Here is a 24,535-nt window from a genome sequence, read left to right as displayed (position 1 = left end):
AGTGGGTGTCCAGTCAATATTAGGCATTTTTTTCATTAAATAAGGAGGTTTTTTTAAAAAAATGAGCTATTTCTTAAAAATCCAGTTGTGCCACTGTGTTCTGAGCTCTTTGGAAGTGGAGTTTCTGCTTTTTTGTTACACTTCGGATGGTCTTGTATTTCAACTAAACTGTTAACTCCTGAGGGCCGGGACCTTGACTTTGTTGCCATTGTAAAGTACTGTACCATACTTTGGCACTGCTGGATGCTATAAAATAATAGTAGTTATTATGGCAATTGTTAGCCATGGTTGAAAATCAACTTAAAGATGCAGTTTTAATGCAAAGTATAACCCCTGTAACCATGCCTTCATTTTGTATGTCTTTGGCTGTCTTAAATTCAACACAGATTATGCCTCAGAGAAGTTCTAATCTCCTGTTAATGGTCATTGCTAACCCTTCCAAAGCTACTGATCATAGATTTTGTGTGCATCCTTGTCGCAGGGTGGCTGGCCATTGCAAATGAAGCAGATCCAGCTCCTGTATGTCAAAGCAGGTGCTCCCATTTGGCCAATTAAGAGGGCGGAGCTGCACCTAATGATTAGAAAAGGTCAGAGAGCAACCAACTGAGGGAGAGTCCTGATGAGAGTGAGTCAGGAAAATCAGAAGACAAGAGGTCGTCTTTGGGGAAAGCTTCAGTGAGCAGAATGCTCATGACAGGCCTCCCTAGGAAGAGGGAGGAATTGGCTGGGAGACTGTACGTTTGAAACCTGGGCAAAGGCTGAACGTAGGACAGCAGCAAAAGGGGTTCGCTGGTTGATGTGCCCAAGCCACGGCCAGGGCTGAAAGCAAGAGAAGCAGCAGTAGCAGAGTGAGTTGCCTCCTGACTCTGAGCTGGGGCCTAGGGCTGAAGAGCCTTGACGGTAGGGAGCAGCAAAGGTGCTTAACTGCTGGAATCTCTGGAGCTGAAGAGCTGGACCCAGAGGAGCTTTGAGAGGCCCAGGGGGAGTGAGGAATGTTCCTTTGGCAAAGATGATTCCAGCATAGAGAAAATGAGGGTTCCTGCTCGGAAGAGCTGGGTTGCACTCAAGTTGGAAGGGGTGGCGTGGTTATCCTGTTACAAGGACAGGAGAGGGCTGCACTGGAGAGCTGGGATGTGGTGAGAGATGAGATGTAGGGGCTGCACTAGAGAGTCAGGCCGTAGTGAGAGATGCCATAACTCTATGCTGCACTATTAGGACTATCATGGGGGAAATCTGGATTATTTTATGGGACTTTTATTATGATTTATGTGCATGGGACTTTTGTAATAAATTAACCTCACTTGGGAAAACTCTGGGGACGCTGAAAAGGGTAACTGAGGTAGGTGTGCCTGTCATTCCCCAGCCTGCTGCAGGAGTGTCTCCAGATAGCATTGCCCTGTGGAAAGTTTTAATTATCATCCACTACTTTGTGGGGATTGTAATACTACAGAATTTAGAGTGATTATTTTAAGTAGATGGAATATAAAATTAGCAGACTTAGTTTAAAAAGAAAGTCTGGGCATAAATATTTAGAACTTGCTTTCACGTTCATCAGTGGATCAAAATGTGGAGACTTTCCCCATACTTCTCGAGAGGCATAGAGTGAAATTCTGACCCCTACTGAAGTCAAAACAGCTTTGGGAGCTTTGTCACTGACATTGCTGGGGCCAGGATTCCATCTCTGATTTCTATTGCAAGCTCAGTCAGTTAATCGCAGTGTGATAATGGATAAGTTATTTACCCCCTCTGTGACTCAGTTTGCCCATTTGTATAATGTACCTAATTTATAAGGTTTTGTGAGGTGGAATTAAAGTTTCTAATGTTTAAACCCATAAATGAAAGTTACTTTATACATGTTAAATATCAAATTATATTGTTTAGAATCGATCTGGTTTGAGGTTAATACGTAAATATTTCCTCTGAACATACTTTTGTAGCCAGGCTAGCTAAAAGCCAGCACCCAGAAATTTAACAAGCAGATACTTCAGCATGGAAGTGCAAATTCTACTTGTAAATATTGAATGCTTTACAATTTATACCATGATTTGAAATCACTTCTGTGGGATTTTGGAATTCCAATAGGATATTTTTCTTAAAAGACAAAAATTATTATTCTCCACAAAGAGTTTTATTTTTCTGATGACTGATAGGAATTACATGCAAAGAGAATGAAAGGTGCTTTGTTGTATTGTATGGTAATCTATCATGAATTCCTTGGCTCACATTAATGAAATTGTGAACTGCTATATCTGTACAAGATGAATGTATATTTGAAAAAATGTACTATTTCTGTTTTTTTTTTTTCCCACCCCCAGAGATTTGATACAGTTGCCTAGGAAAGAAGAAGATACAGACATTGCAATGAAACTTCTGGTTCAATGGACGTCTTGTGGCCTTGAAGATGTTCAGCTCGTAAATTACTCTGTCTTGCTTGACCTGCCAGGCTCTTCTTCAAATACAGTAACTTTGAAAAATAGTGGTGAATGCTTTTATCCTAGTGGACAGAAGTGTTACAGGGAGACCAAAAAGCTTCACAGCCAAGACCTTCTGTACTCATACGCTGCTTACTCTGCCAAAGGAACTCTCGAGGTAATACAGTCATTTGTCTTTGTGATTTACAGTGAAATAGAATTAGAAAACAGCTTTCATCTGACTTTAACTGGCAAGTCATGGGAATAATGGTGAAAACCTCAGACTAGAGATGAGCAAACAGATTCAGGTAAATAAGATGTGGCCCTCAGCTCAGACCTTGAAACGATCTGTTATGTTGTATTTTTACAATTAAACCTCAGCAGTCTCTCAGCTGGTGGGCTTATACATCCTGGTTTTAGCTGGGTATAAGAGTCTGAGAGAGCTTTGTCTAGAACTTTGTCTTCTCCCTATGCTTGTGTGAAGCAACTGCTGAGCAAGCCCTGCTAACTAACTTTTGAGGAAGGCACACAGAGAAGGGAAGATGAGTTTCTTTGCAATGAGATCTGGTTTGAGGACAGGATTAGGTGCCAGAAACTCATGAATTATAATCCTGGGCCTTGGGCAAGTCATTTAACATCCCTGCCTCAGTTTCCACATGGGGATTATAATTCTTACTTGCCTAGCCAACAGGGATGTTGTGAGGCTGCATAAATGTGTGTAAAGTGCTCTGAAGAAGGCAAACACAATAAAAATTCCACTGTTGTATCTTTCTTCTCCCCACTTCATGATGTGTCACACACTATGAAGCAGACTCTATTTATCTTTTTTATTTCCCCATGCTTCAAAAATAAATTTAGTTTGTTTTCATGACTAAAATATTAATAGACCAAAGAAGTGTGGCTAGGAAGTTGAGTTTGGGGGGATTCCACCCCTCCCTCTCCTCCCTCTGACCTTTATACTTTCTGAACATAGCCCATCATGATGAGGTTTATAATATATTAGGATATGTCTAGACAACAAAGAAAAACCCAGCCTCTGCCAGCTGACTTGGGCTCGGGCTGCGGGCTACTTCACTGCTGTGTAGACTTCTGGGCTCGGGCTGGAGACTGAGCTCTGGGACCCTCCCACCTCGCAAGGTCAAGCCCCGTGAGCCCGAGTCGGCTGGCATGGGCCAGCCACAGGTGTCTAGTTGCTGTGGAGACATACCCTTAGTGACATGGATACCATCAGTATGATACAGTGTTTGTAGATTTTGCTTGTATTGTCTTTGACAGTACTGAATTTTCAAAGTCCACATGACTTCTATTTCCTCTGGGTATTCCTTTCTTCTGTTCAATAGCTGATTGAGTAGACATCCCGAGCATCCTGTTGATAGGATGTAATGCACTGTGGGGGTCTTGTCAACTGGAAAAATTCAATATACGGTATCCCTTTGTTTTAATAAGCCCATAGCATTAATTGTAATGAGATAAAAATATAGTTGTGGTCTCTGAGATTAATCCCACAAATGTAAAGCTGTCCTTAACCAATAAGGGGCCTAATAAATTGCAGGCTAAAAGAGAGCTAGCCTCTCTGGGGACTAAAATGAAGACTCTTGCAAAATCAAAGAGGTTTTTACCAATGACATCTCACCACACAGCAATATAAATTACATTTCAAAATAGTTCTTTATACTAGGAATTCTGCATAATGAAGCAGGACACAGAGACTACGTAGACATTAGTGGTGATTGAACTCTGGATCTTGCAGCAGGAAAAGCAAAAGACACACCTTTATCAGTTGAGCCAAAGGAATACTTTAGCTATATCAGGGTTTAAGATCAGCAACTAGAGATATGATCATTGGATTATATGTATGTTGTTTTAGAAAGGCTAGACCCCAATGGATTATATGCATTGCTCTTAGAAAAGCCTTTCCTCAGTGTCTATAGGTCCACAAAGTGCAAGTCCCATTGGTGATAATGAACCATGACCACATATATATTTATCTAGACATTTTTATCAGCAGTGATCTAACCTTGAACTTGGAGTGCCTAAAGCACAAATCACTAATGTTTGAGCTAAATGTGCAGGTATCTTAAAGTGTGAGTAGCAGGTTGTCGTTGTTACTAAGATAAACCAGTAGAGGGAGACATGATCACATAAAGTAAGCCAGCAAATTACATTTATTTTGGATGTCACACAGCCTGGCTATGATTGAAACATCATAGGGATTTTTTCTGTTAAAAGATACTTTGTAACAAACTTGCCATAATATGGAATATTTTAATTTCCAAAACCTAATTCAAATTCTTAGCAGGGGCTAGCTTGACATAGAATTTATGGTCCATAAATAAACATGAGTTTCTAATACCAATGATATTTGTTTGAACTTCTAGAAGATAGAGCAATTAAAGAATTCTTAAATTGTAGTAGCCAGACTACCAAAAGAGCTGCAGTCTTATTTTTGTTTTGACAAGGTTATTTGTAGAATAGCAGTGCTCCTTTTCTTTGAAGACCCGTCATGTCCATTCATCATATGGCCATTTTATATGAGTTGTCCAATTTGTACTTTCCGTAATGGCCTAAATAGCATTTGTGATATCGGAAATCTACTTTGAAAGCCAACTTAATGCAATGTGATTGATGGCATGCCTTGCTACCTCTCTGTAATTCACTATGCACTGGAAAGGTGACACTGTTTACCCCATCATAACGAGAAGCAGGTCACGGTAGGGTTCTGAACAAAGCTGCCATGTCAGCTGTGAAATACATATTACAGTGCTTATGTAAATAAATTAGCATAAACCAGGTCATCTTGAAAAAACAATGACACTTGTGTAATATATTTTTATTACACAATTTAATCGCAAGGTTAAACACTTTGCCTATTTGGTGAAAATAGGGAAAGAAATCTGGCTAACTACAGATTATATTAAAAGAGGAAATTACATTGCATCTAAATTATGCATTTGGAGTTAAATTTACCCCTTTTCTGAGACATCCAGCACATAGTTAATACACCACCTAAGCCAAGTAGAGCTTAAATATGACTCAAGTGGTACATAGACGCTTTGATGGTTCTCTGACCACGGGTGAATTTCATCCCGATTCTGATCCTGTGAAGTGCTGAAAACCTTGTAGCACCAGGTTCTTAATTCCCATGCTCGTTAAAGAGCCTTGGATAGAAACACAGGTTGGAGATAAATTATTTTAACATAAGTAAAGACAATTTGGTTTATGCTTAATTGCCCAAAATCTTTCCTAATGCAGAATTAAGGTTGCCTAGTAGTGCTTGTGCCTTTCCAGAATGTGGAAATAGGACAAAGAGAATGAAGGTAATGCAAACTTAAAAACAATGCAACCTTAACTCTGCCCTGTTGAATTACGAATGATTCAGTAAAGGGGGTTGTTGGTGGCGGGATGCCATAATAAGTACACATGCAAAAGTTCTAAGAGAATATGCCATTATTTGTGTTGTGTTCCAGAGTTTTCAATGAACTCCAACTGTGTTCACTGTATTAGGTGTAGCTGTATTGAATGGTTGCGGGAGATTAATTGGAGTATCTTGGCAGAGGTTATAACTATGATGTGAGGAGAGGGATCAAGTATGCCTCATTTCAAAGCTGAATTTTGTAGGTTGCATCGATAGAGGTGCACAAAGATGTCTTCTTGCCATGGGAATTGTCTGTAATCTGTTGGGATATGTGTCCGTCATCTCCAGAGCTTCATGAGGCAATGTGTCGGAAGGAATGCCCTGAGTGAAGAGGTGGTAACGTGTAAAAGCCTGAGATGGTTGTATGGCGTAGCATTGATATTTGAATGAAGGCCAGGTGTATGTAGCTTTTGTTTGCTATGCCTACCCTAAACCTAAATTCTGATGTAGCGCAGAGAAGGTGTTAAACTTAATCCTACAGTACTCGTGCTCTGTAGCCTCTGCAAAGGAAGAGTGCTAGTATGTATGGGGGCACAAACCTCAGTGCGGGCTAGCTGCCCCAGTACAAGCGCACCGGAAATCCCTGCGTACTTCCTCTGGTTGCTACTCCACACTGAAGGTTGTGCCTTCACATCTTCACAACTATTGTCTGCTACCTGAGCTAGCCAGACTAAGACTAGCATGGAGATGCCCAGGACCGGCTCTAGGCACCAGCAAAGCCAGCACATGCTTGGGGGGGGCACAATTCCAGGGGCGGCATTCCAGCCATCCTTTTTTTTTTTTCCCCTTGGGCAGTTGCGCTCTTGGAGCTTGGGGCAGCAAATTTTTTGCTTGGGGTGGCAAAAAACCTAGAGCCGGCCCTGGATATGCCTACCTGCAGTCATACTGTTTGGGTGCAGCTCAGGTTCAGTAACCACAGCAAATCCCCTTGAGCCATCTAGTTAGAGTGAGACAACACTGACTGCAAACCGTCTGGCTTCAACTGAGCCCTAGTCTTGTTGCGTATGCACATTTCATTCTTTTATGCATTTTAGTGTCTACTAACATGGAGTTAGAAATTGCCTCCCAGTAACTTTTTCACTATTGCTTCCCCAGACAGCCAGTGGGTGCCATGCACTAGTTGAGATAAATCCCAAGTGACTGAGATTGGTTTGGGGAGGATTAGAGCTATAGTTTGAGTCCCAGGTGTACCCCAAAGAAATCACCTGAATTTATGGAAACAGCTGACCTTCTGTTTAAGGGGCAATATATCTTGAGAGCTCCTTGTTCAAATGATTGCATATTTGAACTGTTAACCCTATCCTTCACCCCCAAGAAGCACAGCAAATTTCAAGACCATCTGAAAAAGCACATGGCTTTTAAAGAACAGCTGTCCTTTAAACAGAAAGCGACGCTCAACCCTAATGATAGCAGAGCTGCCACTCTGCTATAATTATATGCAGAAAGCTGTGTAAATGCAACGTGACAGTTATACAGTTAAACTCATGATCAGGAAGTACAAAAGTTATCCTCACAATGACAGCCTTCACAAAGGCGTGTTGCACATTCTGTTGTTTTTTATGGTATCTGTTTAAGGCATAACTGTTCCTGTTTCAGACTACACATTTCACTAGAAAAAGAAAAGAGAACATTGTGTGCTGCAGCCAGAGCAACGTTGCTGGTAGAACTTTAACTTTTGAGGGGTAGATTTTCAAAGGCACAAATGGCAATTAGTAGAAAATATCACTCTTAATCTCCTGCTTTTTTTTTTTTGTATTCTTAACTGTGCTACCTGAATGCTTTCCCGCCCCCTCTAACTTACTAGGTATTCTTAAAGAATAAAAAGGACCAAAAGTCTTCAGCTATTCAGCTGCAGTGTTTGCAATCTCCTTTAAAAAGAGCTACTGGGTTGGTGGACTTACAAATTCTGATTATGGGTCTTGTAAACTTGTTGGACCAATCAGTGAACACTTACATAACTGTGCACTTAATCAGGCATGCACCAATGTCTCTGTGCTGCTTAGGAATGGATGAGAAAGAGCAGTGCTGATCCACTGGTGGGGACTGCTAAGCATGGTGCGTTGTTCATAGTCCAGTGCTGTGAAGTAAATGGAAGGGTGAAGGCACTGCAGGTTGATGGAATGATGGGGACACTGCATTAAGTTCAATCCTAGGGTAAGGCCGGGTCTCCACTTAAAAGTTAGGTTGACATAGCAACGGCGCTCATGGGTGTGAATTCACAGCAAGGTTGATGGAAGAATGCTTCCATCCAGCTATGATCATTCACTGAACTGGCATTCGTACAGCGATGGAAAAGCTCTTTCCGTCGCTGCAGGAAACATCGTAGCTACAGCACTGTATCTTGTGCTGCTGTGGCGCCCGTATGGTAGACGTATTATAGGCTTGACAAAGCCCTGGCTGGGATGATTTAGTTGGGGGATTGGTCCTGCTTTGAGCAGGGGGTTGGACTAGATATTCTATGACATGGCCTAAGAAGTCAGAAGTCAATAGTTGCACCACTTTTAATGAGGACTGAATTTTGCTCACTCTAGTCACTGAAGCACTGAGAAAGCCACCTGGAAGAGTGTTCCATGGGAACCAGTGGATTGTTTCATGGGAACCAGTGGAATTATTTCTGTCGATGTTTGGCCCTTAGACATAATTTTCTCTTAAATTATGTAGGATGGACCAGGAAAATTATGGAGGGGAAGGAGACTAAAGATAATCTAGGTGTGCCACAAAACTAAACCAATATGTTGCCTCAGTTTTCAATAACACTGATAATATGGAACATGGGTATGAAGGCAGGATGGCTGATGGAAATGAGTGGATAGAAATGGAACTTATGACATCTGAGGTGGAAGAAAAACTTAGGGCATGTCCTCACTTACAGCACAGCTGTGCCGCTGCAGCGTGTGTGGTGAAGACGGGGAGAGAGCTCTCCAGTTGGCATAAAAAACCCACCCCAGCTATGGTGGCGGGAGAAGCTCTCCCACTGACGTAGTGCTGTGCACACTAGCACTTATGCTGGTGTAGCTGATGTTGCTCAGGGAGTGGAATATTCACACCCCTGGGTGATGTAAGTTTTACCAACATAAGTGGTAGTGTAGACATAGCCTTAGAGCTCAATGCACCTAAATCAGGAGGATTGGAAAATACATGAAAAATCCTTGCTCCAAGACTAACAAGCTGTTCGGGAGTAAAACCTGATGACTGGAGAATAGCTAATGTTGTTTTACCTATATTTAAGAAAGAAGACAAAAGTGATCTGCACAGTTACAGACTTGTTAGTCTAACCTCAGTAGTATGCAATGTTTTAGAACAAAATATGAAGGATAGAATAATTGCATTCATGGAAGGAAAAGGAAAAGGGGATGTAATGCAACATGGGTTTACCAAAGGTAGATTGTGTCAGACTAATCAGATTTCCTTCTTTGAGGAAAATAACTAATTTTTTTTTAGATAAGACAATTGATGAGGTTACAAGTTTAATAAAGCTAATAGTAAAAAGAAAAGGAGTACTTGTGGCACCTTAGAGACTAACCAATTTATTTGAGCATGAGCTTTCGTGAGCTACAGCTCACTTCATCAGATGTTTACTGTGGAAACTGCAGCAGACTTTATATACACACAGAAATCATGAAACAATACCTCCTCCCACCCCACTGTCCTGCTGGTAATAGCTTATCTAAAGTGATCAACAGGTGGGCCATTTCCAGCACAAATCCAGGTTTTCTCACCCTCCACCCCCCCACACAAATTCACTCTCCTGCTGGTGCTAGCCCATCCAAAGTGACAACTCTTTACATAATCAAGTCGGGCTATTTCCTGCATAGATCAAGGTTTTCTCACATCCCCCCCACCCCCATACACACACAAACTCACTCTCCTGCTGGTAATAGCTCATCTAAACTGACCATTCTCCAGGTTTAAATCCAAGTTAAACCAGAACATCTGGGGGGGGGGGGGGTAGGAAAAAACAAGAGGAAACAGCAGACTGGACTTCTACATAGAGTGCTTCCGCCGACGTGCACGGGCTGAAATTGTGGAAAAGCAGCATCACTTGCCCCATAACCTCAGCCATGCGGAACGCAATGCCATCCACAGCCTCAGAAACAACTCTGACATCATAATCAAAAAGGCTGACAAAGGAGGTGCTGTTGTCATCATGAATAGGTCGGAATATGAACAAGAGGCTGCTCGGCAGCTCTCCAACACGAGTTTCTACAAGCCATTACCCTATGATCCCACTGAGAGTTACCAAAAGCAACTACAGCATTTGCTCAAGAAACTTCCTGAAAAAGCACAAGATCAAATCCGCACAGACACACCCCTGGAACCCCGACCTGGGATATTCTATCTACTACCCAAGATCCATAAACCTGGAAATCCTGGGCGCCCCATCATCTCAGGCATTGGCACACTGACAGCAGGATTGTCTGGCTATGTAGACTCCCTCCTCAGGCCCTACGCTACCAGCACTCCCAGCTACCTTCGAGACACCACTGACTTCCTGAGGAAACTTCAATCCATCGGTGATCTTCCTGATAACACCATCCTGGCTACTATGGATGTAGAAGCCCTCTACACCAACATTCCACACAAAGATGGACTACAAGCCGTCAAGAACACTATCCCCGATAATGTCACGGCTAACCTGGTGGCTGAACTTTGTGACTTTGTCCTTACCCATAACTATTTCACATTTGGGGACAATGTATACCTTCAGATCAGCGGCACTGCTATGGGTACCCGCATGGCCCCACAGTATGCCAACATTTTTATGGCTGATTTAGAACAACGCTTCCTCAGCTCTCGTCCCCTAAAGCCCCTACTCTACTTGCGCTATATTGATGACATCTTCATCATCTGGACCCATGGAAAAGAAGCCCTTGAGGAATTCCACCATGATTTCAACAATTTCCATCCCACCACCAACCTCAGCCTGGTCCAGTCCACACAAGAGATCCACTTCCTGGACACTACAGTGCTAATAAACAATGGCCACATAAACACCACCCTATACCGTAAACCTACTGACCGCTATTCCTACCTGCATGCCTCCAGCTTTCACCCTGACCACACCACACGATCCATCGTCTACAGCCAAGCTCTGCGATACAACCGCATTTGCTCCAACCCCTCAGACAGAGACAAACACCTACAAGATCTCTGTCAAGCTTTCTTACAACTACAATACCCACCTGCAGAAGTAAAGAAACAGATTGATAGAGCCAGAAGAGTTCCCAGAAGTTACCTACTACAGGACAAGCCTAACAAAGAAAATAACAGAACGCCACTAGCCGTCACCTTCAGCCCCCAACTAAAACCCCTCCAACGCATTATTAAGGATCTACAACCTATCCTAAAGGATGACCCAACACTCTCACAAGTCTTGGGAGACAGGCCAGTCCTTGCCTACAGACAGCCCCGCAACCTGAAGCAAATACTCACCAACAACCACATACCACACAACAGAACCACTAACCCAGGAACTTATCCTTGCAACAAAGCCCGTTGCCAATTGTGCCCACATATCTATTCAGGGGACACCATCACAGGGCCTAATAACATCAGCCACACTATCAGAGGCTCGTTCATCTGCACATCCACCAATGTGATCTATGCCATCATGTGCCAGCAATGCCCCTCTGCCATGTACATTGGTCAAACTGGACAGTCTCTACGTAAAAGAATAAATGGACACAAATCAGATGTCAAGAATTATAACATTCATAAACCAGTCGGAGAACACTTCAATCTCTCTGGTCACGCAATCACAGACATGAAGGTCGCTATCTTAAAACAAAAAAACTTCAAATCCAGACTCCAGCGAGAAACTGCTGAATTGGAATTCATTTGCAAATTGGATACTATTAATTTAGGCTTAAATAGAGACTGGGAGTGGCTAAGTCATTATGCAAGGTAGCCTGTTTCCTCTTGTTTTTTCCTACCCCCCCCCAGATGTTCTGGTTTAACTTGGATTTAAACCTGGAGAATGGTCAGTTTAGATGAGCTATTACCAGCAGGAGAGTGAGTTTGTGTGTGTATGGGGGTGGGGGGGATGTGAGAAAACCTTGATCTATGCAGGAAATAGCCCGACTTGATTATGTAAAGAGTTGTCACTTTGGATGGGCTAGCACCAGCAGGAGAGTGAATTTGTGTGGGGGGGTGGAGGGTGAGAAAACCTGGATTTGTGCTGGAAATGGCCCACCTGTTGATCACTTTAGATAAGCTATTACCAGCAGGACAGTGGGGTGGGAGGAGGTATTGTTTCATGATTTCTGTGTGTATATAAAGTCTGCTGCAGTTTCCACAGTAAACATCTGATGAAGTGAGCTGTAGCTCACGAAAGCTCATGCTCAAATAAATTGGTTAGTCTCTAAGGTGCCACAAGTACTCCTTTTCTTTTTGCGAATACAGACTAACACGGCTGTTCCTCTGAAAGCTAATAGTGTAGATCTAATATACTTAGACTTCAGTAAAACATTTGACATGGTACCACATGGGAAATTATTAGTTCTACTCAAGAAGATGGGGATCAATATGAGAATTGTAAGATGGATAAGGAACTGGTTAAAGGGGAGGAGGCAACAGGTTGTGGTAAAAGGTGAATTATTGGACTGGAGCGAGGTTACTAGTGGAGTTCCTCAAGGATTGGTCTTGGGACCAATCTTAATCAAAATGACCTTGGAACAAAAAGTAGAAATGTGCTAATGGAATTTGCTGAAATACAAAGTTGGGAGGCCTTGTCAATACAGAGGAGGATCAGAATATTATACAAGAAGATCGAATGATCTTGAAGACCTGAATGACGGAAATAGGAGGAAATTCAGTAATATGAAGTGAAAAGTTATGCGTTTTGGATCTAATAATAATAAGATCTGTGACAAGCTGGGGACTCATCAGTTGGAGGTGACAGTGGAGGAGAGACACCTGGTGTTTTGATCAATCACAGGATGACTGAGCTCCGCATGTGATGAAGCTGTGAAAAAGGCAAATATGATACTAGGATGTATTGGGTGAGGCATTTCCAGTAGAGAAAGAGAAGTATTAATGACATTGTACTAGTCTCTGGTAAGACCTCATTTGGAATACTGTGCAGAATTCTAGTCACCCATGTTGAAGAAAGATTAATTTAAACCGGATCAGGTGCAGAAAAGAGTTATTCGGATAATCCAGGAAATGGAGGGCCTATTTTATGAAAGGAGACTTGAAGAGCGTGGCTTGTTTAGCCTAGCAAATCAAAGGCAGAGAAGGGATATGATTGCTCCCTATAAATACATCAAAGTGGAAAACACCAGGAAGGGTGAAGAGCTGTTTAAGCTAAAGGATGATATTGCTACAAGAACAAATGGGGACCAATTAGCTGTGAACCAAATTCAGGCTGGAAATTAGAAGAAAGTTTCTAGCCATCGGGGTGAGGTTCAAGAACAGCCTCCCAATAGGAGTTGTGGGAGCAAACAACTTAATTAGTTTTAAGAGAGAGTTGGACAAATTTATGCGTGGTATTGTGTTACAGGTTTGCTTGTGATGGTGGGGGACAGGGTTCAGCAACCTTGCTGATTCCTTCCGGTTTGTCTTATGTTCCTAAAAATTTGTGCTTCAGGGTTTCAGCTGGCCTCTTGCAGAGGTCAGGAAGGGATTATTCCCTGCCACACACACACTATGGTAAATGTTTGTTGAGTTGGGTTTTGAGCGCCTTCCTCTTGAAGCATCAGAGATGGCCACAGCTGGAGATGGGACACTGGATAGGATAGGATAGTGCTCTGAAGTGGCACTGAGCATTCTCTCTCTCTCTCAGGTGCTTGGCAGGTTGGTTCTTTGTCAAAGCTCAGGGTCTAACTGATCAAGATTGTGGAGTTGGGAAGGAATATTCTCTCAGGTCAGATTGGCAGTGACCTTGGGGTATTTTCCCTTTCTGCTGCAGCATGGGGTGTGGCTCATCTGCTGGGGTTAACTGGGTATATCTCATATAATCAATTCCCTGCCGTTGCAGGGGCTTCAGGCACTGGTGCACCTCGGTTCCTCCTATTCTCTGCATGTGGCATGTCTCCTGAGGGCTGTAGTACTTGTGGTCTAATTTAGGTTGTTGGGTTTAGTGTGAGAGTGCTGAGTAGAGTTGGTGGCTGGTGTTGTGTAAGACAGACTGGATGATCTGATGGTCCCTTCCAGCCTTGAACTCTGATACTTCTTGTCAGTGCAGACATAGAGATTATACCAAACTATGTGGAAGCCTCTCTGCACCATGGCTGAATATGCCCTGCTTGCTCAGTGGTAACAAATTGGCTTCTTTCGGCAGCTTGTAGCTGTTTGAAACAAATGTGAGCACATGGGTAACACATCTGTTTTAACTAGAGCTGGGCAAATAACTCCTCTTTTTTTTCAGTTTGGTAGTTCCAAATGTATTTTTTTTTTTGTGAGGATCAAACTGATTTTGGATTTTTTGGTGACACAAAAAAATCCATTTGGGGTCTGTTCGAGAGTGTGAATTTGAACCTGTCTTTCTCACATCCCAGGTGTGTGCCCTAACTACTGGGCTAAAATTTATAAGTTGGGGTGGGCAGCAGGAGCATCCCTCCTCCTCCTTTGCCTGTATTGCGAATGGCTGAAACGATTCATGTCAAATTTGTGAATAGATTTGGGATGAGCAAAATTGCATTTTTAATCTAATAAACTCTGAAATAAAATTGTCCAGCTCTCATTTAAAAGTACACATGTAGGCTTAAGGAAATTTTCAAGTGAGCGTTCTAGTATGCAATTTTCTCATGTTATATTTGTGTTAAATAGCAATTTTTCTCAAGCCGTGCAAAGATGCGAGTCCTTAAGAGTATTTTCAGGCCACATTTCACATTTCAAACCTCAGTTTATTCTTCCTTTCTGGTGGGACTTCTGTTGGTTTTGTTTTAAAATGAAGTAAAGTGTGTGGGGTTTTTGTGGTGGTGCGTGGGTTTTTTTGTTGTTTGTTTTCTCTAGTTTCAGTACTCAGAAATGATTTGAAGGAAATTTGTTCAAACTTTAACAAAAAATGTCACCTCCAGACAGAGAGCCAATATGGAAAATGTCACATCAAAAGATGAAAGTTGTGACTGTGAAAACAGGGGCTTATAATAGAAACCATTTTGGAACTGTTGCTAAAGCTAGTGTTATCAGAACTGTATATAGTAAGAAATGCTGTATTTATACAACCCTGAATTCCTGTCACTCTAAGCAACTGCACAACTTGCAATCTAAAAATTAAATAACCTTTAGAGTAAACAGCTCTTGAATTGTCCCTTCAAAACTGTGGTATTTATGGATGATGATAAAATACAATAAGACATCACTTGCTTCTGTTCCTCAGAAAATAAGGATAGTAAATGCTAAAAATTTAGGAACACTGTCAATATAAAGTCACTGTAGTTGGAGACAGATTACATATTATCTTGCCCTGACATCCTTGCCTATTAGATATTTAATCCCCTACCACAGGGAGCAGTAAGGCTCTCATACTGTTTTATTGGCCATAATAATCTGACCCTTGCTCTACCAGCAATATGTCAGTCTGCATGAGAACGTGAAATAAACACACTATAAAAATAAACATTTTGGATCACTGCACTGAATATTAATTTTAAGGGCTTGGTAGGCAGGAAGAAAGAAGCAAATATAAATAACAGTGGAATGTGCTGTGAATTAGAGCTGGACACTCAAAAAGATAAGCAGTGGGATGTTTTATTCTTTGATGCAGCATGATATATCATGGCAGAGGGAGCCTTTAACAGTATGTCCTATCGTGCATGTTATTTAGACATATTGTCACTGACTCTAAAAAAGAAATAGCTGTTCTGTACTATTACAATGGTATCAAATCTGTGGATACTTTTCTACAAGATAGCTGTTCTCTATCTAGGAGAAAAAAAACCACATTTTTTTTTATTCTTTGAAATAATGACAACATTGATAAAAACTGTAATTTCCAACCTATTAGGACAAGACGACAAAGTCAGCAACATAAGTCGTCTTAGATCACCACTTGAGGACACTACCAATCAGTTTTTATTAAGGAGAAAATACAGAAGAATGTGTTTTAAGCTAAGCGGATCAAGAAGAGAACTAGTTTTATAGCTTCGTTCATAAAAGGAATTCTTAAAATACACACAGAAGACTTGATGCTTTCAAAGTATCAAGTGACAAATAGTTCAGAATAGTTCTGCTGAGGATAGATTTCACTGAACTTTCTAAAAGCTTTACTACATGTTTTTCTATAAGAAGGTGGGTGGTGGCCTGTTTACAGACTGCATTCAGGAGTGGTTATAACCATGGAAAGCCATAAACTCAAAGCCATTATAGGAGCTAAAACAACTAAGCTGGAATATTTGAAACAAACAGCTAACACAGCCTCTCCTAGTGAGGACTATTTTTGGCAAACGTCTCTTGAAAATCTTTCAGAGAAAGATGAAGAAACCAGCAGAACGTAGTCTCAATATTGATACAGTTGCACCAAGATATACATAAACTGGACCAAATTCTAAAAAAAACCCAACCCCCAGATAGGCCAGTGTTTGGCATCAAGGTGCAGTTTGGATGAGCAGGTGCTTATTTCAGCTGTCCAAATTCCTGAGTCTGCAAACTGGACTGGAAGAGTCATGAGAAGAGGTGCTGTCTCATGTCTTCCATCACTACTTCTGGTTGTGGCTAGACATACCTCAGAAATGCACTTCTTAATGTGGGTCACAGTTCTGGTTCCAGTCCCAGCAGGATTCCACAAGTTAAAAATAGAAAAAACGTGTAAACAACTGGGGGGACGGGAGAGATAGCTCAGTGGCTTGAGCATTGGCCTGCTAAACGTAGGGTTGTGAGTTCAATCCTTGAGGGGGCCATTTGGGATCTTGGGCAAAAATTGGGGATTGGTCCTGCTTTGAGCAGGGGGTTGGACTAGATGACCTCCTGAGGTCTCTTCTAACCCTGATATTCTATGATTCTATGAACTCCGAGCTTAAAAGTTTGGTTTGATTCGAGAGAGCTCCCATACACACACACACACACTGTCTCTACTATTAACTATAAATAAATCTAAAGACTAAAGTGTCTTGTGTCTGACTTTCATAATGAATATGCAGTACTCTCTTTCTCATTCATTAGGGGCCTTAATAAGTGAATTAGTAATGAGAAATATCAGTCTTGTTCCCATTTGTCATATGTCCCTGTACGTTGCAGTTCAAAGAGGAGATGATTAAATACCATTATGGGGTAGTGTTGCAAGGTGCTTCTCCCTCCTCCCCCTGCCCCACCCTGTGCAAAATTATGCCACCATTCAGAGATGAATCAACATGGCACCCTCTGTCCTCTACAGACTGAGAGACTACTTTACCCTAGCACTTTCTAGGGGAAGACCAGGTGGATGAGGGAGAAGGCTAGGCCATATTCTCAACCCTCCTCTGCTCCAGCCAGCCAAGCTGACGGGGCCTGGAGGAGAAAGCATGCTGCACTGACCTCTAGGAGGGTGGTTGCCACTTGATTCAAGCTAATGCCCCTCAGTCATGATCTGATCGTAAAAGTATTTGTAGAGGATTAAAATAGGATGAAAATCTAGAAATAAAATATCAGTAAATAAGACTTTTAACTAAGACTTCAATTCCTGAGGATTTTTTAAAAAATATCCATGTTAGTGCTAGCATTTACCTCTTAAAATAGACTTTTAAGCCCAGAAGGGCCCATTATAATCATCTTCTCTGTCCTCCTGCATAACCCAGCCCATATAATTTCATCCATTTACTCCTGTGGGGAGCCCAAAAAATGATGTGGATCATTTCAAACTTAAATGTTTCACTGAATATATTGTTACTGTTATTATAGGTCTGTGACTGTACAATGATCACCCTTTGAAAACCAAAAAAATATGCAAAACTTTCCAGCTTTGTCTTAAATAAATATATGTAATGTACAGGGAAATCTGCAAACACTGAGGTGACCTCATCTAATATTTATATAAGGCAAAATTGGTAAGTATTTTTAAGGATGACCATGGTACAAAGTTTGTGATGTTTATCAAATTTACAATCCAATTTTGCACCCAATGCAGAGACTAAGACAAATGATGTTTGTAGAATTTCAGGAATAGGACTTTTTTGATGTTGAATGATAGATTATTAGGGAAATTTGCAGCTTAATCAGAATTTATGTGAGTGCATATTAAGTTCTTTGCTTGTAGTGAGAGGGTTTTCTGTTTCCTGACAGTTTTGCACTCATTTACTTTGGATTATTCTTTGGTCAAGATCATGTGGGTCGTAAAAAGAGGGCCAAGAAGAACTTGGGTTAGGTTTTCTTCAGTGTATTCAGGAGATGACAGTTCTGTAATAATGTCCCTAATTATTCTAAGGGTGGCAGGTAATTATCTTACCATTAAATATTGCCTGTGTCTAAGTATGCGTGCAGTAAGTCTCCTGCTTGCCTCAAAAATCTACCACTATTGCTGGAAACAATGTAATGTAATCACATCACACCGTGCACTTGCTGCAGACAGGGGACCCTTCCCACTCAGATCTCCCTGTCTCACGTGAAGGTGGACTAGCTACATCCCCTCTGTGCTCAAAATGTAGAAGAACCTTCCTGTTTGTAAGAAGGGGAAGGTCTGTGTCAGAATGTGTAACACTTGTCTTTCCTTTCCCCTCCTCTTCTCCCCATCTTGTATCTGTGGCACCAGCAATAAATCCATCTAATGCATACTCAGTCTACATTCACTTGTCCACAAAGTCCCTTAACTATTCTAATTCTCACACCATGCCCACCGCTGTGGTATCTGCGTGCCTGTCTTTTGATTGGTGATCCCACCATCAGGGGCATCTTCCTCTGTGTTGGGGAACTGCTCCATGACAGAGGATCCCAATAGCAGGGGAGCTTGACTGGAGGGTAAGCAGGGTGTCCGTAGCAGGTGCAGAGGAACAGGGTCTCTGAGCCTCTAGTGAATCATCAGATATCTGTTGGCCCTGGGACCCATACACCCTCCCTCTCATTGACAGAGTGACTTGGGAAGAACATGCAGATACAGTTGTCTTCCTCAGGGCCATACTCCAGTATGTTTTTCTGCCAGAGGTAGCCCTCTTTCTTCTACCCATTGGTATTTCCCATTAAAATATGCATTTAATAATTGTAAATAGTTAAACCAGGCAGTTTACTTAGGCTTATGCTAACCCTCAGGAGTTCAACAAAACCAGTATATGTAAATGGAATGCCACACGCTTGTCTCCTTTAACTAACATATGTCAGGGAGATGATGCTGAAGACCAGATGGCATGAGAGTTAATGTAAACTCTTTTCAGGATTCAAATGTTGCTTTAGGGGATAACTCCTGCCAGGAATTGAAGACAAACTGGGTAACCCGCCTGGATGTTGCATGAGTGTCCTGGGGCCTTATCCACTCAAGAGACTTGCTAAATGAGTTGGATGGTGTCAGAGGGTCAGGCTAACCTATCCTGGCACCTAGTCATCCTGGCCTCAGTTTCCTCTGTGGGTCTTCAGTAAATGCACACATTTCAAATAATGCCTGTCCTCCCCACACAACCTTTTGGGGTCTGGTTTAATGAGACATAACAAGAAATAAACAGGTTTCAGAGTAGCAGCCGTGTTAGTCTGTATTCGCAAAAAGAAAAGGAGGACTTGTGGCACCTTAGAGACTAACCAATTTATTAGAGCATAAGCTTTCGTGAGCTACAGCTCACTTCCTCAGATGCATATCGTGGAAACTGCTTCCACGATATGCATCTGAGGAAGTGAGCTGTAGCTCACGAAAGCTTATGCTCTAATAAATTGGTTAGTCTCTAAGGTGCCACAAGTCCTCCTTTTCTTTTTAAGAAATAAACAGTTCACTAGGTACAAGCAGTTCCTATCCTAGTCACACTGTCCCTGAAAGCCCAGGTCCCACTAGCTGAGTGCAGGAACTTAGGTTCTTCCCCTGTTCCTCCCACTACTTGGCTCTCTCCAGCCCTAGCACAGTTCTAATCCAGAACTCCACTGTGTCTCCTGCTCCCTGCAGATCACACTTGCTGTTCAATATGCTGCCCTTCTTATAGTAGGCCCTGCTTCCAGACTTCTCTCACATGATCCTTGATCATCTGACTCAGTCTCAGGCCAGAACTGTGGCCTTAACACCTTATAGGCCCAGATGGGTTTATCCTGGATAACTGTCCAAAATATTGACAGGCATTTTGGCACAATTCAAGAAAGTAGTCACGTCTGCTTAGGGGAGGCACACACTACAAACATGTCAATGGTACAAGTGAGCTTAACAGGGCAGAGTTAAAAGGAGAATGTGGCAGAATCCCATCCTGTGGCTGCCTGTATCCCCTGCTATCAGTCATCAAGAATAACATGCTCATAGCGCAAGTATTTGCTATTTGAAGCACTCCAGCCATTCATTTGTTAAATCTGAAATCCTTTAGTAAAATAATCAAAACAGAATACAGTACCGTAATTAATGACAGTGCTAAAAAATGAGTGTAGCTTTAAAATAGAATTGGAAAGCCAACATCAGAAGATAGTTATAGAAGACCTGTATGATCTGACTTTTTGCCACTTCTGTATAATGAAGGTACTATCTGATTCTCCAGACCACACTTTGTGTGTTTTTTGTAAGGGGACAAAGCTGCTTTCCAGAATTTTTAGTGACTGAAAAATACAAATATCTGTGTGATTAAACATCAAATAAAACTATGTTCTTCTCACGTTAAAATCTTATTTGATTATTGATTTGGTTGATAATTTATATAATATTAAATAAATGTTTGCAAAAAATATCTGTAACATAAACACTTGAATCCACTTTCAAAAAAATGGTTTCTGTTTTTCATCCAGTATTCTTTTTAATGCTTTTTAAAACATTGCCTTAGTGCTTTTAAAACCATTTTCTAATGTTTTCACACACCCTTTTTCCTAAAGAAATGATTTGGTCCTATACTTTGTGTAATGATTTAAAGCAAGTAAATTCACATTAAATGTGAAAGTTGTCATTTCAGTTTTCAGAACTACCTTTTTGCTCATCTAGATTGATTAAATCTGCTTTAACTTGCAGATTTATGTTTGCCGTGCTACATGTTCATGCATCTCCCTGTCTGATTATATTCACGTGCATCATGTTTGGCCAGCCAATTCATGTACGCAGTTTTCTAAATAGGCTTGGCAGAATTGGATTTTTATAAATTTCAGTAGATAATATCAGTGTTTATTTTTAAGTTTTTACATTTTTTATCTATTTAAATTTTCACAGTCGCAGGAAACTGTGGGGTCAGACAATAATGTCTGTGGGGGCAGGGTCAGACAATAATTATTTGACAGTAGACAGAGTCAAAAAGGTAAAACTTTCTAACTATTAAAACACAAATTGTATATTTTGACATGCAATGTTGACAAAGTAAATATCCACACATCAACTCTAATAAAAGTGGAAAACTAGATAGAACTAATGGAAACTAGGTCAAATTACAGAGGATGAATATAAAAATAACAACACAATTGCTGAAGGATAAAAGTAGAAAGGCCAAAGCACACAATGAGATTAAACTAGCTAGGGACATAAAGGGTAACAAGAAAACATGTTGGCAAATACTTAGGAGCAAGAGGAAGACCAAAGACAGGCAAAAGCCATTACTCAATGAGGAGGGAAAGAAAATAATAGAAAATGCAGCCATTGCAAAACTGTTAAATGCGTTCTTTGCTTCAGTTTTCACTAAAAAGGTTAGCAGTGATAATATCACTAACATAGCAAGCATCAGTCTACATGGTGTAGGATCGGAGGCTAAAATAGGGAAAGGCCAAATTAAGAGTTAGGTTTGTGCTGTAGACATACCCTAAAGGCCTTGTCTACACAGCCACTTCACAGCACTGCAACTTTCTCGCTTAGGGGTGTGAAAAAACACCCCCCCCCGAGCGCTGCAAGTTTCAGCACTGTAAAATGGCAGTGTCGACAATGTGCCAGCGGCTTCCAGTGCTGGGAGCTACTCCCCGCATGGGGGTGGTTTTTTTACAGTGCAGGGAGAGCTCTCTCCCAGTGCTGGCGCCGTGACTACACAGCCCTGTTAAAGTGCTACCGTGACAGCGCTTTTAATGTTGCTAGTGAAGACATACCCTTAGCCGACCTTTATTAGGTCAGTAATTACTGAGGTGGTGCATGTCCACACTACCCTCCTTGAGTCAGTGGTGTGTGTCCTCCCCAGGAGTGCTTCCACTGACCTAAGAAGGGCACTGTGGGAGCTGAGAGCCTGGTCTCAGCTCTGCTGGCAGTTCCCTGCTCGGAGCCTGGCTGCCTCAGAAGCTCACGGCCTTTGGACAGGCTGCTCCCCACTGGAAGTGGGGGGAAGCCACCTGGGGCTTCTCTCCTACCCATTCCCCTTTGAGAGCCAGGGGGAAACCGCACAAGCCTTTTCCCCTACCCATTCCCTGCTGGGAACCAAGGGAAGTTGCCCAGGCCTTCTCGCCACTGGGGAGCAGATTCTAGCCACTCTGATTTCTCACCTTACCCCTGCAATGCCCCTCTGCCATGTACTTTGGCCAAACCAGACAGTCTCTACATAAAAGAATGAAATCAGACATCAGGAATGGTAACATATAAAAAGCCAGTAGGAGAACACTTCAGTCTCCCTGGACATTCAATAATAGATTTAAAAGTAGTCACCCTACAACAAAAAAACTTCAAAAACAGACTTCAAAGAGAAACTGCAGAGCTACAATTCATTTGCAAACTTACTACCATTAATTTGGGCTTGAATAGGGACTGGGAGTGGCTGGCTCACTACAAAAGCAATTTTCCCTCTCTTGGTATTGATACCTCCTCATCAATTATTGGGAGTCGACCACATCCACCCTGATTGAATTGGCCTTGTCATCACTGGTTCACCACTTGTAAGGTAACTCCCTTCTCTTTATGTGCCAGTATATTTGTTTGTATCTGTAATTTTCACTCCATGCATCTGAAGAAGTGGTTTTTACCCATGAAAGTTTATGCCCAAATAAATCTGTCAGTCTTTAAGGTGCCACCGGACTCCTCGTTGTTTTCTTGAAATAGTAGGTGATCTCTTCCTTTACACGTATGTGTAGCTATAGCTTTACAGATGCATATTATCTTTCTATCTATACACATACTCACACGTATATAACTATATATAATACAGTGTCAGTGTGTATGCATACACATACTTATACTTATGTGTGTGTGTAGAGTTGGTTGGAAAATGGAACGAAAGTTTTAAAATATTTAAATTGAGAAACATGTAAATGACCTTATTATGCTGAAATGTTCTGATAATATTGAAACATTATAATATAATAGTAAATATTATATGTAAATATAATATACACAATATAGAAGTAAAAATAAAAATAAGAAAGTTGACACAAAATGCTGTGAATTATTTCAAAACTTTTCAGTCAAATTTCATTGAAATTAAGTTGCCAGGAAACATTTCAATATTGCCGAAACATCATTTTCCCATGGAAAACTGCTCTGTTGAAATGTTTTCAACCAGCTCAAATTCATGCCTATATAACTACATACATTATACACCCCATCCTCAAACAATATATTATATTTATTTGTAAGGAAGTTGCAACACCTGAAGAGAACATTTTTCTCTTATGTGTTTATGAGATGGACTTTTGTGGGTTTTTCCTTTCGTTTTGATTAATTTATAGTGGCCATAAGTTCTAGTTTAACCTGTGTAATTGAGGGCCTTTTGCATTATATAAATAATTATTCCCGTATCAAGACAGGTAGTAACTTTAGGTTATTATTTCTGCTTAGGAAAGCATTATCACTGGCAATATATCAGTCCAGTAAATTGTTATAAGGAGAGAGATGCAAATTACAATGGGCCAACAGAGCAAAAAATAATTCAAGAGGTTAGAAGTTTATGTCAGACTAGTGAACTTTGGGAGATGGCTGATAATCAGACATTTCTTAGCAGAGTTTAAAGTCTTTAAAGTGAAAATTGCTGATGATGTGTTTAAGTCTGAAAATTCCCTATATTCTGCAATGATTTATAACAAAGACAAAGTTGTTTGTTTGAGAGACCCATTTATGTGTAAAAATTAAAGGTAATTACCCGAATGTAAATTCATCAGAGGTAGAAATGTCTGGTTTTAGCTTAAACAAAAAGCCAGAATTTGTATATTATATCTGTTTAGAAAAGATAGGGAAACAATGTTTTCCTCATTTTAAACTCAATTGTATTTTGTGTGTTCAAAAGTTTGAAACAAATATTAAGTTTGCCGTCAGCTAAGAAACTGTAGAAGAAAAGGACTGGGGACAGAGGAGCAGAGAGAAAAGAATAATAAATAAGTAGGATGAAAATATGAAGCATACAACAGAAAGAATAAAAAACAGATATCCAAAGATTACCGGGGGGAGTGCTCACTTATGTAGGTTTAGATATTGTGGCAGTTGTGCATCCCTAGTACATAGCACAGTTTCTTCCTCTTGGCTAGAAATATGTTTTGATTTTAATTCAGTAACCCTTGGAATTAAAAAAAAGAAAAAGAAAACTAGTATAAATGTGAAAAATAATCACAATGTCATTCTAAAAATTGGGAACAAGGAAAAACCTTGAACTTCGGGAGATTTTCCCTCAGTAGAATACTAAATGGCATGTAACTGATTAAAGATGTTTTCAAGGAGGTCAAAATATTATACAGATATGTAAGTTCAACCTACCGTGAAGGCCAAGTTCACTACCAAAACTTTCAGCTCCGGGAAATGCAA

General features: G+C 41.0%; 1 protein-coding gene across 4 annotated transcripts in view; it reads left to right on the top strand.

The window, feature by feature from the left end:
• The window catches only part of NAALADL2 (N-acetylated alpha-linked acidic dipeptidase like 2), a 920,300-nt gene that overhangs the window by 503,550 nt on the left and 392,215 nt on the right, over nucleotides 1–24,535 (top strand). For all 4 annotated transcript variants that reach the window (XM_073359348.2, XM_073359349.2, XM_073359350.2 and 1 more), the window contains one exon: nucleotides 2,316–2,589. In XM_073359348.2, coding sequence (XP_073215449.2) covers nucleotides 2,316–2,589 — 274 coding nt within the window. The remainder of the gene's footprint in view (nucleotides 1–2,315; nucleotides 2,590–24,535) is intronic.

The sequence above is a fragment of the Lepidochelys kempii genome, chromosome 9 (assembly GCF_965140285.1).
Source record: "Lepidochelys kempii isolate rLepKem1 chromosome 9, rLepKem1.hap1, whole genome shotgun sequence".
Taxonomy (NCBI): Eukaryota; Metazoa; Chordata; order Testudines; family Cheloniidae; genus Lepidochelys; species Lepidochelys kempii.
The sequence above is the reverse complement of the archived record's forward strand: the minus strand, read 5'-3'. Positions and strand labels throughout refer to the sequence as shown.